Source organism: Solenopsis invicta, chromosome 5, assembly GCF_016802725.1.
Source record: "Solenopsis invicta isolate M01_SB chromosome 5, UNIL_Sinv_3.0, whole genome shotgun sequence".
Taxonomy (NCBI): domain Eukaryota; kingdom Metazoa; phylum Arthropoda; class Insecta; order Hymenoptera; family Formicidae; genus Solenopsis; species Solenopsis invicta.
This window is the reverse complement of record NC_052668.1, coordinates 10,858,101-10,878,013: the sequence shown is the minus strand read 5'-3', so window position 1 is coordinate 10,878,013 and position 19,913 is coordinate 10,858,101. Positions and strand designations below refer to the sequence as shown.

Sequence of the window (19,913 nt, the reverse complement as noted above, 5' to 3'; positions counted from 1 at the left end):
ACAAGTAGGTGACATTGGATATTAGACCATGTTGAGTATATTTTCTTTACTTTTAATTTTACCTGAGATTTTTTGTGCGTATTGCAAATAAATTAAATTAAAGTTTGTTTCTTTTTAAGCAAATTGCAGGCAATAAAATGTTTTATTGCAACTTCTGCAATTTTGGAACTCCATATTTGAAAAAACACTTAGACCACCATATTTATCATAGAAACATTACTCATTTCTGTTATTGTGGCTATGATAAATGTAAGAAATGCTTCCAAAGTGGTACATATTTAAGAACACATTTACGTCAAACCCATGAATTACACTCAAAGAAGCATAAAAAATTTCTGTCTATAGCTTGTTCTGCTGATGAAAGAGAGAAATTTGTATGTACAATCAACATTTGCAAGAAAGAATTTGATAACTTTCATCTTCTTATAAAACATTTGAAAACGCACATTAATAAAAATCAACAAATCCACAGTCCGTTTCAAAATTGCAAAAGTAGGTATTCTGTGTTATCTTCTTTTACCAATCACATATCAAAAATCCATAAAAATCGGTAAAATCAAGCAGAAATACTGTTGAAAATCCTGTTGTTGAATCTGAAGAGTCATTAAACAATACACTTCTTGAAATTGATGATCAGCCTAATATGATAGTGCAACATGAACCTTGTAATGCCCAATACGATGCTAATGAATCAAATTTATTCCTAAAAAATGTTGGTCAATTTTACTTAAAACTAGAAAGTAAGTTACTACTTTCAGCATCAACAATTTAGTATATAGTTACTAAAATAAATAACATTTATAAAAAAGAACAAGAAATCGTTTAACAAAAATTACAAGAAACTTTTTTGGCTGAAAAAGTTTCATCTGATAAAATAAATTAAATTATCAAAAACGTTTTCAAATGTGATCCTTGGATTAAAAGTAATAACATTTTTAAAACAGATTATAAGAGAAAAAATTTTTATAAAAAAGAGTTTGATTACGTCGATCCAATCTTTATTGAAATCAATAAAGTAACAAAAAAATATTTTGTTTACGTGCCTGTGCAAAAAACGTTAAAAAAAATGTTTTCAAGGATAATAAATCGTTGCAAAATGTAATTGATCTTAGATTGCAACCTCAACACAATAAATTTTTACAAGATTTTACAGATAAAAAAGTTTTTAGAAGCAACTTATTTTTCAAAGATAATCCAGAAGCTTTATAAATAATTCTTTACCAAGAAGCATTTGAAGTCGTTAACCCAATAGAGCAAAGAAAAAACATAAATTATTGGCCATTTATATGAGTTTGGGTAACGTACCAGACAACTCTCGTAGTCACATTAACTTCATTAAACTTGTTGCTCTATGTAAAGAAGCAGATTTTAATAATAAAAGTGTTTATGGAAAAATAGTAGAAGATTTAAAAATTATTGAAAAGCAGAAATTGAAATTGATAGTAAATTTATTAAAGGCTGTCTTGTTTTTATCACTGGCGACAATTTAGACAGTCACGCATTGGAAGGTTTTGTTGAAAATTTCAGTACAGTACAATATTTTTGCAGATTTTATCATGTAACAAGAGAACAATTTAATTCTTCTAATGGTTCATGTAAAATATACGAATCAAGGAACATTGAATCATACAATAATGTTTTAGACAAGATTGGAAATAAAAATGATTTTTAAGGTATCAAATTCAATTCAGTTTTCAATCAATTAAGAAATTATCATGTCTGTGTATCAAGGTTATCTCCATGTACCATGTTTAGGACATGATTTATTTGAAGAAATTGTAGCCTTTGATTTGCAATTATATATTGTTTATTTAATTGATAATAAGTGGTTTAAAACAATTAAACAAGAGAATTGAGAACTTTAAATATTCGACAAAAGATCGACAAAATAAACCTTGTACAATAAGTGCTACGAACAAGAGAATATCTAGAGGTGCTTGCCGAATTTGGAACTTTCTTAGACTTTTGTCTCTTTTAATTGAAGACAAAATTGAAACAATTGATGAAGTGTGGGTTTGCATACTTCTACTCAGTGAAATCGTTGAAATCATTTGTTCTCCAATAATTCATAAATCTTGTTTACCTTATTTACAATTAATTATTTCTCAGTACATTTCAACAAGAGAAATGTTATTTCTTCAAGTTAAGTTGCGGCCAAAGCATCATTACCTGATTCATTATCCTGCACTCATTTTGCAGTTTGGCCTTCTAATAAAAGTGTGGACTATGCGTTTTGAAAGCAAGCGTTGTTTTTTTAAAAGAGCCATTCAATACATCCTTAATTTTATAAATGTACCAAAATCTCTCAGCATAAAACGTGAACTTTTACAGAGTTTAGTACGATTAGGAGCAGATATTAAAATCCAAACAGAATTCTATAAAGTAAGCAACTTTTACATCAAATTGTACAACAAAGATATATAGAAAATTATACAGAATGCTAGGTTACCTCAACTGATCCAGCAATGCAGCAGAGTTGTTGGTGTCGAATATAAACAAGGATATGCTTTAGTTTTATACCAAGATGGTTATTGATATAATATTGTCATAGGAAAAATATCCCTGTTTCTCTGTTGTGAAAAGAATATTTATATTTTACTTGAGATGATGAAAAATAAGTACATACCATACCTTCATGCTTATGAACTTGGCCGAATTAAATTATATAAATGTCGTACCCTACATGAAATGATATACTTCAAACCTGAGATGTATTGAGCCCAAACGAACACGCGGCACCATTGAGGGACTGAATTATTTAACTAGTCAAACACAAAAGTTGCACCAACACCTGAAATGTGCAACCGGTGTGTCTCAGCCGAAATCGCTATTAATTTCAAATCAATTTATACATTTTACACATTTTATCGGTAAAACAGGACTTCAGGATCCTCTTGAGTCTGAGCACAAAGCTTGTCGTAAATGTTCCGACAGTATTCTTTCTATTTTTCAGATCGCAAAATGCTATTATTCAAAGTAGAATCACCTGTTTACAAAAGAATCATGATAAAAGCAAATAATATATCCAAAATAATTGAAATTGCAATTAAAAAATTAAAACTTCCTAAAGACAATACTAACAAGGTAATTATTATAAGTTTTTATCATTATTTATAATGTATTTTTTCAATTAAAGTTATAGTTACTATTCAATTTTTGTGTGTTGTTGTTTACTTTATTATTCTTAAACTAGTGCAACGTAAATATGTTCAAATTAGTAAAAATTCTAAAATCTTTTTTTTTTTATAAAAACGTTTTTACGAATAGTATAGGTATCTTCTTTATTAGAATCGATGGATTTACAAATAAAAATTGCTTGCTTTTTTATATAAACAATCTATAAAGTAATTTTTTATATAAGAAACTTTATATCAGAAACTCCCCCCCTTCCCCCAAAAACGTTACATGTGTATTATTTACAAAAAATGAGTTACGTTTATCAACCTATTCATTATAAAAATATAATGTAATTGAATTTTTTTGTAGTTACTTGTACAAAACAATGGAACAGAGATAGATGATAATGATGTTACTAGAATATGCAGAATAATGTAAAGATACGATTGTTTTAACAATTTTAGATATAAACATGTCTTTGGACTATGATAAAAAAAATGAAGATAACTAAATGAATCTAGTTCAACGATGCAGAGAAATGACATTTCAGGTATACATTTCATTACTTTTTTCATTAAAAACTTGGTTTTTATTTATCATCAAACCTTAACTACCTTGTCTTATCCCGCTTTTTCCTATACACATTCAAGTTTTTTTTTTTTTTTTTTTTTTTTATTCATTTCAGATTCTAGTTCTATCAGTACACGTTCTATAGCATTAAGTTCATCAAATAGATCAAGTACAAAAGTAAAATCAGTCAATCTAGAAGACGGAGTATGGAGTAAATTATCGGAAAGAATAGTTGCTTGCGTAAGAGGAGATAAACTGTGTTTTTCAGATGAAAAAGCAGTTATTCAGAAAATCGTAGAATATATAATTGATACTCTCAAAAACACGACAAGAAGTAAAACACATGAAATTGCGAAAATTCTCTGCAATACTTATCCAAAAACTTTTACTGATATAATTGGTAACAATGGAATGTGGGGAAGTGGCTTAGAAACCATATGGTTTGAAATTTATAACGCCTTTCTTTATAAGATCAATTTAAAAAAATGTAAATCGCTTTCGAAAGCTACGAATTACGATAGTGACGATGCGGAGCAAAAAGAACGTCAGCAGCAAGCTACAACATCACGACGTCAAGACGAGTATGGCTGCGTTGAGTATGCACCTATTCTATTAGATGAAAATGCTGAAAGTGAAAATAAACGACGTACTTTATTAGAACTTTTCGCCCTTCACGAAATAAAACCACAATTAAGTTTCAAAATTAATGAAAGAAACGTATCCAACTCTTCGTGCCGTATTAAATGATAAAAACAAAAATTTAGAGATAATAACAGCTGAGTAGCGTTTTTTACAAGAAACCAATTGTTTCTTTCAACACTGTTCTCGATTGTTAGGGAAAAATGTTGTCCAAGTCTGGACAAATTCACTCAGTAACAAGACAAAATCCATATGGCAATATTTCAAACATTTACAGAAAAAGAAAGCAAATAAAATAAATGAGATTATAAACGACTGCAAAACAGCTGTTCAAATAAGGAAAGATAAAACACCAAAACTATTAGTATTATAATTTTTCGATTATTAATCTTTTATTTCAATGAAAAGGAAAATTTTCTTTTTGAACTAATTGGAGTAAGTATAAGTCATTAATAAAAAAGCTCAATAAAATGTTGAAATGTACATTAAAAAATAATAAACTAAAGTAAAATTAATATATTTAAAAATAAAATAATATATTTAAAAAATAATATTTATATATTAAAAAAAAATTTTTTTAACTATTAAATTATAGTATATATTGTTTTTTGAATAAATTTAAGCACTAAAATCTAGCTACGACTGTTGAAGACAAAGGCGTTCTCGTTTGTGTTTTTACCGGTCGAATATTTCTCTGTTAAAGTGTATTTTTATATTTTAGAATGACGTTGATGACGCTGATGTAATAAATGCTGCTGACACTGAGTATCCTGTGCTTATCATCAGAGGTATTTTTATTAAAAATAATAAATAATCTCTAAACAATAAATGCTTTACTTTACACCTTTAATCATAATTTTGAATTGTAATTTGCAGGAAAATCATTATACGACGAGAATGCAAAATGTACTGTCGTTATTGGTAAAAAAGTTTCAATTACTTCCACAAATTCTCTGGAAGGAATCTTGATAACTTTTCTCGCATACTACGTCTATGGATTTTGCTATCCACCTGAAATTGAAAAATCTCTAAAATTTATACAAAAGTAACTACAATTTATTATAATTTCTATATAAATATATATAACGTAAGTATACCTCATATAGCTTAGTACCCAATATGGCCTACTTATTTCTAAGTTTCTTGGTTATATGATGAATTGAACAAATAACACTGTGTCGTACAGGCTGTCAACGTGTTTGCAACAGTTGACAGCTCGGTTTTTGTATTTTGTTGTTGATAATAAAATCAAATTTTTTTATTGTCTTATGAGAATTTTTTTGAGTATGTTTCTCATGATCTAATATTTCGTAGGTAAGTCAGTACTTTTTATAATTATCAAGTGACAATTATTAATTTTTGCAGTTCATATTACTGTAAATCTATATTTATTATTATATTGTTACGTCCGCGGTTTGAGACCGGGGCGCAATTTTTGACTTTTATAACCGTTGTCACCAATTTGTTACGTCTGACATAACAATATATTTTATAAAAAAGTAATAGCGTTACTGTATCTTTTCCCATCGCTGTTAATATGTTAGTAAACTTATAAACTTATAAATGTATTAGTAGATGGTTTTTCAGTTAGAAAAATGATCAAATTTGACATATTTTACATTGTTTAAATATAATTATTAATATATTAATTTTTAATATATTATTATTGAACATTTTAGTTAAATTAATTAAATAAGCAATGCCAAAAGTATATAAATTTTGAATCAATATAAAAGTGAGGTTTAAACGTGTCGCAGGTGAAGAATGGTGAATGGGAGCCAATTTCCTGCGCGCGTGCGCTTTGCAATATATTTACAATTTTTTGTGAATTATTATAAAAGCGCAAAAAGTCACCAACTTAACTTCAAGTACACACTGAGAGGAATACTCTAATATCTCATTTTTATAATTTAAACGCGGTATGTCGTGGAATGATGAATCGACAGCAAGAACGGGATTGAAAACAGGATGTAACGCATATAAACTATGCTTACAGATATATATTTTAATATATTTTTGCGGTTTGCGTGCTAATTTCATGATAGATATAAATGACGAGATAAAAAAATTATGAATATATAATTTCATTTTGCAGTGTGTATTAAAATATTCGAAAATTTACAGAAAAATTATCGTTCTCTAATGCAATTTTTCATTGTCAAAGACGTATGAATAAAAAAAACTAATCGACAAATACACTTCAAACTTTCACAAATAATACTTTAATGTATATATTTGATACCAGTATACTTCATTAAGTGAAAATCCAAAATCGACTTTTGGTCACTTTTTCGAGTTTCTGACCCACTATGGGCTGGTGTGTGTTAGCAGCGTCAGTATTTCCAGCTAATTTTGGAACGTACCCCATATCAGCTATTAACTTTTGTTAATCTATAATTAACTAACTCAATATTTAGTTAAACGTATTAAACTAAATATTTTAGTTTTTCAACAAATTTTAATACTTCCCAGCAAACACAGAAAATAATAGTTATATAACTTGTGTGTGTCACGTTATATAACGAACCTTTACATTCTAGCAATATTATAGTTATGTAAAATTGAATTCTTGATATTACAACATCATAATTTATAACAGTCATATAACTGCCATTTATTAGGTTTATATAACAAACATTTTATTTTAATAATATAACTGTTATAAAACTGAAATTATTAATATGACTCCTGTATAACAAATATGATACAACTGTTATGTAACTGTTATTTTTCTTATGAGTGGGAAATTACAACTAACATGGACATTACATATAACGCGCATGTTATATTGCGTGTTACTTCCGATTTTATTCTATTAACATTGCTGTGCTTATGCAACTGTGTTTGCTGGGTTACCTTGTGAAAATGTTTCAGAAATTTTATGATGAATAAAAATTCTCAGAGTCAATTAAAACGTATTATTTTTATCGATTAATTTTAAGTTACAAAGGCTTGCATAAAAAATTGAATCACCGAGTTGGCAAACGTACTTAGCTGTTGCAATAAGTCCTATTCGCAAAACCGACATTTTGTCGGCGATTATCGCGAGACATTGATTAGGCCCGCCCATTCGCGTATTGCGCAACAGACATCCATCCACCGCTCGTTTTCGCACGCGTTGCATAATCACGCATGGCCCTCGTATCACTCATATACCACCCGGCTCGTATAGCGATATCGTCGAGTATCACGTATTTCGTTCACACTAGATATACTATTGTGATTTCAATTATATTTAACCTTTAAACGGCCGGCATTGGACCTATTATAATTCCCTTAGAAAATTCCCGAAATATTGTACTTATATCTTCGATACAACCTATATAATAGGGAGTCCTCCGTAGTGTCTATATTTAGACTTTTTAGACTTTTTAGATTAGTCTAAAGGTTAATGTTTCTTAATCTCACTCGCGAACTCTCGCGTTATGTGTTATCTCTCGCTTCACGTTTACTTTAGCGCGCGGCGCAACCGTGCCTCTTGATCACTAAGACGGTTGCTAACCGAATGATCAATGATGCTCGTTGTTACAATGCTGAACCTCCAGATTTCCCCTACCATGCGGTGGAAAATTTGAGACGGTTGCCAAGAGTGCGTTCCATTTCTCGCATCAAGGGCATAGATAGCAGCCAATGCACTGCGCGCATGGATAACGTTCCGTTTTGTTAATGCGTAGTATGCGTGTTTAGAAACAAAACGGTTAAATACGTTTGATGCAGTTTAATGATATGCGGCAAAATATCAAAATAATGGATAACAAAAGTGTAATAATTTTAATTGTTTTAAATAATAATAAAGAAATTGAAAACATTTATAATAGCAGTGATGATTCTGATAGCGATAATAAAAATGAAGAGTTTTGTTTAAATGAAGAATTACATTATATATTGTATCTCATTTCAATGCTTGATATTACGCGGGAAGAAATAATAACTTAAAAAAAAATTAAGTAATTATGTTAAAAGAGTTATTTCCGACTATCCAAAACCAGTATTAAAAGAACATTATAGGTGAGTAATAATTGAATAAATTAAGAAATAGAACAAAGTTACTTTTTAGTTTCTGCATTTTTATTTTAAGTTTTATTGATTTAACTATTGCAGAAAATTTTGATATGTAATGAAATGATACATTAATTTCACTAATAATTATTAATTTCAATTAAAATTACGATTGAAATTAGTAAATATAAAATTTTATAAAAGTAAATATAAAATTTCACTATTTCATTGCTTTTTCAACAGTTTTGTTGGTCACGAATAGCGTTCGCAGTTCATCATTTAATAATAATTGAAATTCTATAAGATCTCCCATTTACATTAACTGAAGATGAGCTGCGTTCAAAACGTGGTTAAACGTGTACAGGAGTACTATTGTCTACGAATTTAAATTTACAGTTTATGCGCAGGTGCGCACAGCTTGCGACAAGTTTTACTTCGAGTAGCTGATGCGCTCCTTATGTACTAGTGGTGGGGAGAATCTAGAGATTCCATGGGCTACCAATGCGCGCATTAGGGGTCGATTGTGTATCATGTAACTAAAGTGAAAATTACAAAAGTGAACAAATTTACTCGAGTTTATAATTTCATTAGTCAACACCTAGTAAATTTTGCCCACTTTTGTAATTTTCACTCTAGTTACATAATATATTATGTACAATCAACTCTTAGAAGAAAAAGGAACGATTGTCTAATCAGTTTATGCGCATTATGTGAGCAATGAAACGTACGTATAACAGTGGCTAACAAATGTTGCTAACCGAATGACTTTCGTTACTATGACACTGAGCGTCTCACAATCAACCACGATTTCCCCCACCACACGGTGAAAAATTTCGGCCATTTTATTCAGCCACGCCTTCGTGGCCGTTTGTTGCTAACTCCAACCACCGACGAGAGACTATTAAAGACCGTCAACCCTGGGTAAATTTTCGAGGCCGTCAGTAGGACCCCAGGGGCCCGGCGGTAATTGAAGAGCGATGACGTTATCGACTATATGATTGTTAATACAAATATTTGAGTAATACGTTATTAAAATCTTGATTTTTTTATTATACAAATACTTCATAAGCAAATATGCATACTTATATTTAATAATATCATTGTATATTGCTTTAAAATTGTAAGGGAAAGTAGGTAAATTGCACGCACCTAAGGGAAATTTATCGCAGTGAAGTGATTTTTAAAGTTGAAATCGATACGAGTACAGAAATAGAAACTTTAAACATTTTTTTATCATTATGTATTGTCATATTGAACAATTTTTTATTTGGTAATGCTATATTCAGCAAAAAGAAGCAAGTGGTTAAACGAAAAAATTTCTCGGGCCTTGGGTAATTGTACGTGCGGTTGGATAAATGGACGCGGAGGAAAAATGAGATTATAGCCCATTCTTTTAACTACACTACACTGCACTACACTGTACTAGTGGCACTATAGTTGATCTCACGTGGTCTCACGCCTTTCAAGATGGATGCGTAAAATTGTCGACGGCGAACTTGATTTGATAAAAAAACAATTACTTGATGACTATTTAATTAAATTTAATAAACAATAGCTCAAAGAACGCAGGAAAAAACGTACTTTTGTTAGGTATAACAAAATTAAATGACTAAAGTAAAAATACGGACTTATTGCCTTATTTTCTGAACGCCAAAATCGCAAGAAAAATCATGATTTTACTTTTTCTTATTTTTTCAATTAACTACGTTTTTAAATGATATAACGTATGGTTATATATTTAAAAAATGCCTTCAGCCTACAAATATCGTCGTGATATAATTTCTATTCATCGGGAAGGTGCCAAACCACGAAGCGTACAATTACCCAGTGCGTACAATAACCCTACTTTCCCCTAATTCTTTTTGATCAGTTATTATCTCTGTCGATAATCAAACTTGGATGTTAACATCAAAACTGCAATTTTTAATAAAAATCGAGAATTTTTGGGTTACAAATACATAAGCATATCTATGAAACTTCAAGATAACAATAAATTATAAAATTAGTACTGTATTGTCAGTTTATCATTAAAAATTTAACAGTCACACAAACTCCCGTAAGATTAGCGGTCTTTAATAGTCTCTCGTCGGTGCTCCAGCTAATCCGACCATTAATTCGGCCAAATGTATGTGAGTGAGAGAGAGAACCGTATGTTGAAATTTAAGACAGGCAACCTATTTTGAAAGTGGCGTCTTCGCTCGTCTTCGTCAGTACGTGACAGTCTGCCAGTTCTCTCTTCCATTCAGGGTATATTCCGAACGGTGTTAGTTAGGCTTATCTTTTTTCTAAAAGTTGGCAGTAGTGTAACGGAGAAGTGTTCCGTACCTGTAAAAATCATGGACTTAGGAATAAAAGGTGCATAATCTACAGCAGGCATGGCCCCGTGGGCGCCCACGAAGCATGCGAGGAGGAGAACATGCTCCCTCTTCGCACGGTTGCTTCTTCCCGTCTTTCCTTCTGACTCCGCAATCCACTCCATACGACCGCTCTCGATCCCTACTATGCTACAGTATGTGCACGTGACTCGCGCGTGTGGAAGGAGAAGCGGAGAAGCTCGAGATATAGTTTGTGGGCCATGCCTGATCTACAGGGAAGAGGCACGTTCGCGGCAGGGAGGCCGCTATGTTGGTTTCAAAGATCGCACACATTAAAATATATATGTGTGACATAAACAGTACAGAATAATAAAGTTTAAAATTTTGTTAATTTTTTACATTTAATTTTTTTTAAATTATTTAATAACATATAATACATTTAGCAATGTAATAAGCTAGTATAACAAACATATTAAATAATATTTTACATATAAAAACAAACTAAAAAATAAACTCTGATAAAATAAAAAATAATAATTTAAAATAATTTTTTTTGCTTTAAATAAATAAAATATCAATAAACACATACATCAATAGTATTAACAAAGAAAATATTTTTTTATATTAATAAAAATAAAATATTACATATTAATAAGATCAATATAATTTTTTACCTGTAGAAACTAATTTTATGTTTTGTTCTGAAATTTTATATTTTGTTTCAATACTTTCTGAAATTTATTTTTATATTTGTCTAAAGAATTTGTCGTGAAACATCCTGGTACTCTGCATTTTACCATTTTTATTTTTAAAGAGTGAATTAACGTTGATGAATAAGACAAATGAGTTCGAATGCCTGACCTAACTTTATGGCTGTCACACTAACACAGTGCAAACGAGATATCACTGACACATATCTATGTATAAGTTTTTTGAAACCAATATGGCGGAGAATGGTTCCTCCCACATGCCTCACAGAACATCCTCTTTTGCCTAAAGTAGGACTTTAAGCTCCGTCCCTCTATTCCTAAGTTCGTGGTAAAAATTAATACCTCTCAAGAACAAATATTTATATTTTCTTCTTTTGGAGTTGATGAAAAACTCTCGAAATTTCAAATAATTGAATCTCGTCAAGAGGGCTAATGAGAGTCAGCGCGGGTATAGGTGCGCAAATGTTTATTTCTTGTCGACGACAATTTTCGACGTGTTACTTTATATCTAATTACAATAATTCCGGACGTTTTGACTCATTTTGAGTCATCTTCAGCGCAATATATATATAAAAATTAAAAATAAAATCTCCTCATCAGTCAGCGGCGGTGACGCGATGTCCTCCCGTTTTGCTGACTGATGAAGAGATTTTATTTTTAATTTATATATATATATTGCGCTGAAGATGACTCAAAATGAGTCGAAACGTCCGAAATTATTGTAATTAGATATAAAGTAATACGTCGAAAATTGTCGTCGACAAGAAATAAACATTTGCGCACCTATACCCGCGCTGACTCTCATTAGCCCTCTTGACGAGATTCAATTATTTTCTTCTTTTCTAATAAAATATGTAAATATGAATCGAAACAAAGCGATAATACTTGATATGGTTTTTACAAGTTCTAGTTCAAGTGAGAGTAATAACGAAAATATAGAAATTTTTCTTAACAAATTATAATAAATATCATAAATATCATTTGATATATAAAGTTGTATAGTATTGGAATTTTGTGATAATTTTAATATTTTTTTATCATATGTTTCAGTTTTTGTAGATTTACTTTTATTAAATAATTCAGGATATTTTTGTTTTTGCATAATTAAAAATTTTTCTACGTATGACGGATCTGAAAAGTTAAAAATTATGACAAAAATTTTGTTTTTGTAATAATTTATTACAATATTTACCACTACGAGTTATATCATTAATATCTTTTAGCACCAAACAATTGTAAATTTCATTATCATCTTGTATCTCTAAAAAATACATTTTTGACATCTTTTTCTGGTTTAACACACGTCTACGATTTATTACTATGTTGCAGGTCACTGCAAGTTAAACGATGAGTGCGGAACACTTCTCTGTTTAGTTACATAATTGCCAACTTTTAGAAAAAAAATAAGCCAAATTAATACCGTTCGAAATATATCCTCAACATTAGTATTGTTCGTTTTGTCTCTCGAAAACTGCTCGGAGTCACTCCGAGCAATCTTGATAGTGTTCTTTTAGACGGAAGTTATATAGAGAGCAATTGGAGTAAAAACTTAGTTCTGTTTTATTACCTACTGTTAGAGCAGTTAAGAACTATTCAGGTTTATTCAGAGTTTCTCTGTAATGCTCACTCGCAAAATGACAGTTCAAGGCGGTTCCATTTGGGTTACACAATAGACAACTCGCGTGTTTTGAAAAACGTAACACGAAAATGCAAAACGAAATAAGATGGACATGACCTGCAAGAAGACATTGACTTGACAAAACATATGTTAAAGTAAAATAAAATCAAGAAATGTCGCATAACAGGATGTATAGCTCTGCAAATAAAAATTTTTCTCATAATTTTTATACAAATTGGAACATTTTTCAGAAATACTCAAAAAATTTACATCGTCTTTCAGAATTTTTTATAAATTTAAATTTTGAAATTTCTCATCCTATAATTTCAAAAAATACTTTTAACTCTGATATTTTATAACATTTTGTTAAAAATTAGAACAAAAAATCTTTAGAAAATTTTTAGAATATTTTATAAATTATACGTATAGTATATATAAATAACTCTGAGAAATGATATAAACTTTCTAGTATTTCTGAAAAGTGTTCTAATTTGTATAAAAAATTTTAGTAAGTTATAGAACTATACAAATATTCTGAACAATTATATAAAAAATTTTTGAGAAAAATTTTCACCAGAGAGGTTATATTTGGTCAGATTAGATTATACTATCGTGTTCTTTTTACAGCCGCCAGAGTAGGCCTGAGTTCACTTCAGAGTCGTTCAGAGCAATATCAGTAGTTCACTTCCTATTCTACGATCCACTCCCGGAATTCCTCTGTCTTAAGATTGTTTTGCTTCATTCCATTCTTCGTTATCGTTCCATTCTTCTGTTATTAAATTTGTTTCCGGAATGTCAAATAAATTTTCAAAATCCAGAATCTCTGCTTCTTCTACTTCTAAATCATTTTTATACATATCTTGTAATATATTTCCTACTCAGTGAGAAATGACAGGTTGAAAAGACGTTTATTCGACGTCAATGTCGTTGATGGTTGATATTAAGGCGATGCTAGACGTTTAGCATCGCCTTAATATCAACCATCAATGGCATTGGCGTCGAATAGACGTCTTTTCAACTTATCATCTCTATTGTCGTCCAAATCATATTTCTTGCAAGACTTATTCATAAAATGCCCAAAACTTTTTAATTGCGATTTTCTCGAAAATGCTTGAAAGCAATGTTATTTGTATTTTTGTACATAATACTCAAAATAAGTAAAATTAATTACTGACTAATTTAATACTGCCAAAATTAAATTTCTGTAAAAGCATTCTTATAGAAATTCCATTATTGATCTTACTATTTCTGGTTAACTTAATTAATCGATCGATTAAATTCAAGAATTGTCAACTGTAAAACATAAAACTCATTAACTATTATATTTTATTTTTCTTGTTCACTTTCGATACATTATAAATTATTTATGTAAATACATATAATATTTTTATTTAATAATGAAGTTATACATTTAATTATAATTATATTAAGAAATTAAATAAGGGATCGATGATCAGTTTTCAATTTTGTAGTTTACAATTATTAAATTGGTGCAGCTATTCCATCAAATATATTTTTTAAAATGTGAGCGCGTTACACAACATCTCGAGGTCTGTTCTTTTCAATTGAACCTTTTACATGTGCAAAGCTAAAAGAACGGACTTCGAGACCGTTGAGCAAGCGCGCTGAGCCGGCCTACATGCGCGCTATCTCCCTATCATTTGTTTTCCGATGTTAGCGGAATTTTAGTGCAGATTGTTTTACGATACGTAAAGGTGTTGTTGGTGTTGCGTGTGTTGTGTTGCTTCCCATTGTTCCCATTTAGCAAGAACGGTTGTGGCGAAGATAAAGTTGGACAGTCATGTAAGTATTATATTTTTGGCTTTATCTATATGTATATACAATAAAGAAGTTTTTTATATTAACACTCTGTAAACACGACAAAAATGCCCAGTATATTTTTTCCTTTGAAATACTATGAACATCGTGATATACAACAGTTTTTATAACCTTTTTTTTAAAAAGTTAGACTTTCGGTGATATTCTTAAAACGTTGAATTTAGATCGCGCTTGTTCTTTATCACTTTATCAAGCATGCATGCGTGCGTGTACAATACATGCGTACGTGTGCACGCATGCATGCTGCGTATGCGTACGTGTGCATGCGTATGCGTGCGTATGCATGAGTGCGTGAATGTCTGACTATATTCCGTTTCACGTATATGATGTGCATGATGTATTTTAGATTGTAATCGGAAGCCTGTTCCCGATTCTGATAATGTACACAAAAATCTAAGGGACCAACCTTTAATTAATAAAAAGAATCTGACGTCTTCTACTAATTTCATTGATGTGGATAAGATATCTACTCAACAAGACTTTTCTTCAAAGAACGTAATATCAACTGATAATGCTAAAGTTAAGAATTTAGCTGTATTTGAAAAAGTTAAATCTAAACTTGATACAAGAAAAGAAAGAAGTGATAACAAACAAAAAAAGTCTTCGTCTCATAGTAATTTTCAAGAGGTTTCAAATTATTTTGAAGAGACCAACGTGGGGCATTTTTCTTCTACAAATATTCCGAAACAAGTTTGCTCTTCTGAGAAATCTATTACAGCAGAGACTTCTCCTTTTAAAATATCAGTAGAAAAGGAAATGCAAGATACAAGAAAGAGGCAAAATAATGTTTCAATCATACAACAATCTTATTCTAGTAACTCATCTGAATTGGCAGATGAGTTTGATGCAGATTCAATACAAACGAAGAAATTCCAGCAAAGATTTGATTCAGAAGGAACTTCTGACATCCCTGATTCTCCCAAAAACTTAATGTCTACGGAGTCATCTAACACAGAATTAAACTCAGATTGTACTACAGAAGTTGTAAGAAAAAGAAAAGAGTACAAAAAAACTTCACTTCCATCTTTAGAAAGACATTCTGTGAATTTAGGTATTATTAACAAAAAAATAATCTTGATTAACTTTTATATCATAAATATTCGATCTATAATTAGTCTTCCTTTCTCTAAAAGTACATTATATTTACAGATTTTGACCAAGATATAAAAACAATTCTAAACAATATATATCTTAGAATGGACAAAATCAGCAGCAAGCTTGATGTATCAATAATAAATCAAACAAAATTAATGACTTTCCTTTTGCCTCATGAGAAAAAAATAAATAGACCCAATAATTTACCTGCCTTACCTCTACAATCTATAAATGATCTTCGAAAATTTGAGAAATACTTGAGAGAGCCAGAAAATATGTCAGCTACGGTAAATTATATTGACATATACATAATGATTATATATACACTCAGTATTTAAAAAAATTGTGTTCTCTTTTCTTATTATACGTTTTAAAATACTTTTAATTTCACAGTATATCCAGCGTCATCGATTCTGTCCCTCAGAAAATTTTCCAAACTGAGAAGTCACTATCTTAAATTTCTACATACAGTTTATGATTAACATAACGACCAATAAGCTATAGTCGTTACATTAATCATGAACTGCGAGTATGTAGAAAGATGGTGACTTCTCAGTTTGGAAAACTTCCCGAGCGACAGAATCGATGACCGTGGATGTACCTTTTTTGTATTATTTATTCTATTTATGATTATGATCGTAGCTCTTTCTGTATTCTGTTTTTTTCTAAATTATATCCTTAGACCTTTATTCTTATATTTTTATAGATTAAATATATTAGTTTTTATGGAAGTGATCCAGATGAAACAAAAGCAACGATGAATGTGATGAAAAAATTAATGTACAACTGTTTGGCAAAAAACATAAATTTTAAAGGTCTTGATCCCAATTCATCAAAAATTCCTCTTGAACAATGTCATATGTGGGACCTAATTCAAGGTAAATTTTTATATTCTTCTGCACGTTGATTACAGATATTTTTAGAAATAATTCCACGATAATATAAATTTTCATTTCAGGTGTTGTGATGTGTAATAAAAAAAAAAAATTGTGACATTAATAAACTGAAGAGAGCATGTCAAAATTGGTTGAAGCAAGCTCCACATCGGAAGCAAGAAATTGCATATATTCCTGTTAAGACTCCTGACGCCTCACCGAGAACTCCGTATTGACGGTAGTAACGTTTCGTCGCGGACAAAATTAGAGCTATAGTAGAAACGTGACAGATTGACGACGAAATGTTGTGTATGTCATTCCATTATTATATATTCCATTGTGAAAATTTGACTTATCTCATATTTACCAAATTTGTAAGAATGGACCGCAAGTAAAGTTTCTTTGAAGTAATACATAAAAGCATATTTCACTCCTTTCAATATCCATGTGTTTTCCTGTTTGAATAGGCATCACTTTACGTACTTTTAACGACTATTTACTGACAGGCGGAAAAAGGATAGTCAAGACCCATTTTTACAAGTGTTTTAAAGCGATTTTGTTATTCTATTTTATTCAAATTCTATTTATAAATGCCACGTCGGAAATTTTAGTTCAACTGTGTGTTTTCTTGTCTGAATGGTTTCATTTTATGTGCTTTTTACGACTATTTACTGACTATTGGGCGGAAAAAGATTAGTCAAGATTCATTTTTACAAGTTTTTTAAAGCTGTATATTAATAGAAACGAATGTAAATAAACGTTATTAAAACTACGTTTATACGTCACCATTAATCGAGTTTAATAACATCGGTAGTTATAAAACTGGTTAATTACAAGTATTCATCTGAAGAATGGAATGACTGTAATTGGTCAGTTTCATAACTACGAGTGTTGCTAAACCCAATTAATGATGACGTGTAAACGTAGTAGACGTTTAAATACGCTTATAAGACGTTTCTAAGGCGTCTACATAAATGTCTAATAGTCGTTTAATAAACGTTTATTGAACGTCTTTAAGACGTCTACATAAATGTCAAATAGTTGTTTAATAAACGTTTATTGAACGTCTTTAAGACGTCTAATAGTGGTCTAATTTAGAAGACACAAAAACGTCTAATAGACCAAATTTTAGACGTCTATATCAACTGGTTTTTTAGACGTTGATTTGACGTTTTTTCAACCTGTCATTTCTCACTGGGTATCCTCTTTTTCACTTCTATTTCCGTTTTTGTAGTAGGAGTTTGAGGCATATTTAAAAATAAAGTACTCATTAGCAGCAATATTATGTTTCTCGGATTGAATTGCATTTTACCTAAAAATAAACATATACACATTTATATGTTTAAAGTAAAACTATTGTAATAATTATATTTAAAAGGTAGCTACGCGCTCTATTTTCTTGCTTGATATTTATATTGTTAGAGCGGAGGATCACTTCTTAATAACTTCATTAGGCTTCTCCTAATTACTTTGTAATTTAAGAGCTGTGCCACGTATTCTTTGAGAATTACACAACCAAACACTCTGACCAGATTCGAAACATAATCGCCTATCTCTTTGATCATACCATAACTTACACTTTTGAGATTTTAACTCCAACCGTTGTCTTATAACGTCATAAATTAAAGCTAATCAAGCATATCACAACAAAGTTTTGATCGCCGTCTACAAGTTGCAAAGTTACAGAATGCAAATTAAATACACATGTTCTTTTATTATATTAATGTTAATAAAGAATGGAATTATCATTGCAATTATTATTATTATATACAGGGTGTTCCAAAAATACGTGGAAAATCTTCAGGGGCATATTCCTTGCGTCAAAACAAGACAAAAAGTTCCTATAATTATGTGTCCGCAAATGCGCTATTTCCGAGATACAGGGCGTCGAAGATGAAATATAAGAACGGCTAAAAAAAGAGCCACTCAGACAATAATAACATGTTTACTCACTGTAGGGTAATTTTACCTACTGTGAGTATCTCTTATTTAGTTTATGTTAGTCTGTCTGGCTGTCCATTTGTATTTGTTTAAAAAATAGAACGTTACACTAACAAAGAAATGACTGATATGCACATAATGTATACACGTGCATTCGAAAGCTGCTTACAAGCCCGGAGATTGTACCAGGAAACTTTTCCATATCGTCGTCTTCCAATAAAACATTTGCAAACCTTGATCACAGATTAAAAGAAACATGTATGTTATTATTTACTAATAAGTACTTCACATAAAAATCAAATACTTACTATTAGGCAGATTTGAACCTGCAACAATTAACCGAAGTCGACCTGTGAAATAATTTAAATTTTTTGTACTAATTAATAATAAACATATTATATCACATTTTGTGAATTTTACCTTTGACGCCCTGTATCTCGAAAATGGTGCATTTGCGGACACATGGTTATTGAAACTTTTTGTCTTGTTTTGAAGCGAGGAATATGCCCCCAAAGATTTTCCACGTATTTTTGGAAAACCCTGTAGTTTTGAAGATAAGTTTACAATACAATGTGAGTTTAGAATCTAATTTTCAATTTTCAATTTCTTGGTTCAAATATGACGAAATTCTTTGAATATCTAAAACTAAACAAAAAAACCATCTCAAGACTTTCCTCCAGATTGCGTTTCACGCTTGGTGTTCGTGGCAAACACAATTGCCACGATCTTCAGGTAAAAAATTTAATTTAGCCAGACGTGTAACTTCCAAATATTAGTCATAGAAATGTCTAGCATTTGGTAGTCATAAATTTTCGAACCCGTTCAATCTACAACGGTTCAGAAGTGAAATTGTTAGCCCAAAGATTTCAAAAAGAAGATCTCACTTGACTACGGCCGCGAGCATATTACTGTCACGTATTAATATAAATATTTTATTGCTAAATAAGTAAAATTATATATGTTAATCAATCGTTTCTTTCGTTAATCTTTCCGCTCCATCACCATCTCGCTTCCAAACTTCAACATGAACATAAACATGTGCTTTGCATTTATTTAATACATCTTCTCTTAGCTTTCCTAATTTTATTTCCTTTTCTTGTATATTTGTTCTTCAAAAATATTCATCAACCAAGGATAATGAGAAAGAAAAACGGAAAGGAGAAATAAAAATTTTATGAAAATATGCAATTATTTA

General features: G+C 30.4%; 1 protein-coding gene and 1 long non-coding RNA gene across 7 annotated transcripts; both read left to right on the top strand.

Annotated features, from left to right (window-relative positions):
• The first annotated feature begins 405 nt into the window (after positions 1 to 405).
• LOC113003052 lies at positions 406 to 4,692 on the top strand. The gene is made up of 3 exons (XR_003268245.2): positions 406 to 550; positions 1,827 to 1,828; positions 4,653 to 4,692. It is a non-coding gene; the product is annotated as an uncharacterized LOC113003052 (long non-coding RNA).
• Positions 4,693 to 14,398: 9,706 nt separating this feature from the next.
• On the top strand, positions 14,399 to 17,192 carry LOC120357830. Of its 6 annotated transcripts, none has more exons than XM_039449517.1 (5): positions 14,399 to 14,771; positions 15,154 to 15,858; positions 15,957 to 16,189; positions 16,609 to 16,780; positions 16,861 to 17,192. In XM_039449517.1, the coding sequence occupies exons 2-5, from the start codon at positions 15,564 to 15,566 to the stop codon at positions 16,893 to 16,895; spliced, it is 735 nt and encodes a 244-aa protein (XP_039305451.1). In that variant the 5' UTR covers positions 14,399 to 14,771; positions 15,154 to 15,563; the 3' UTR covers positions 16,896 to 17,192. The 6 variants fall into 6 exon arrangements, with proteins under 6 accessions (XP_039305451.1, XP_039305456.1, XP_039305455.1 ...); XM_039449522.1 differs by having other exon boundaries at positions 14,401 to 14,771; positions 15,703 to 15,858; XM_039449521.1 differs by having other exon boundaries at positions 14,401 to 14,771; positions 15,700 to 15,858.
• Positions 17,193 to 19,913: the final 2,721 nt, after the last annotated feature.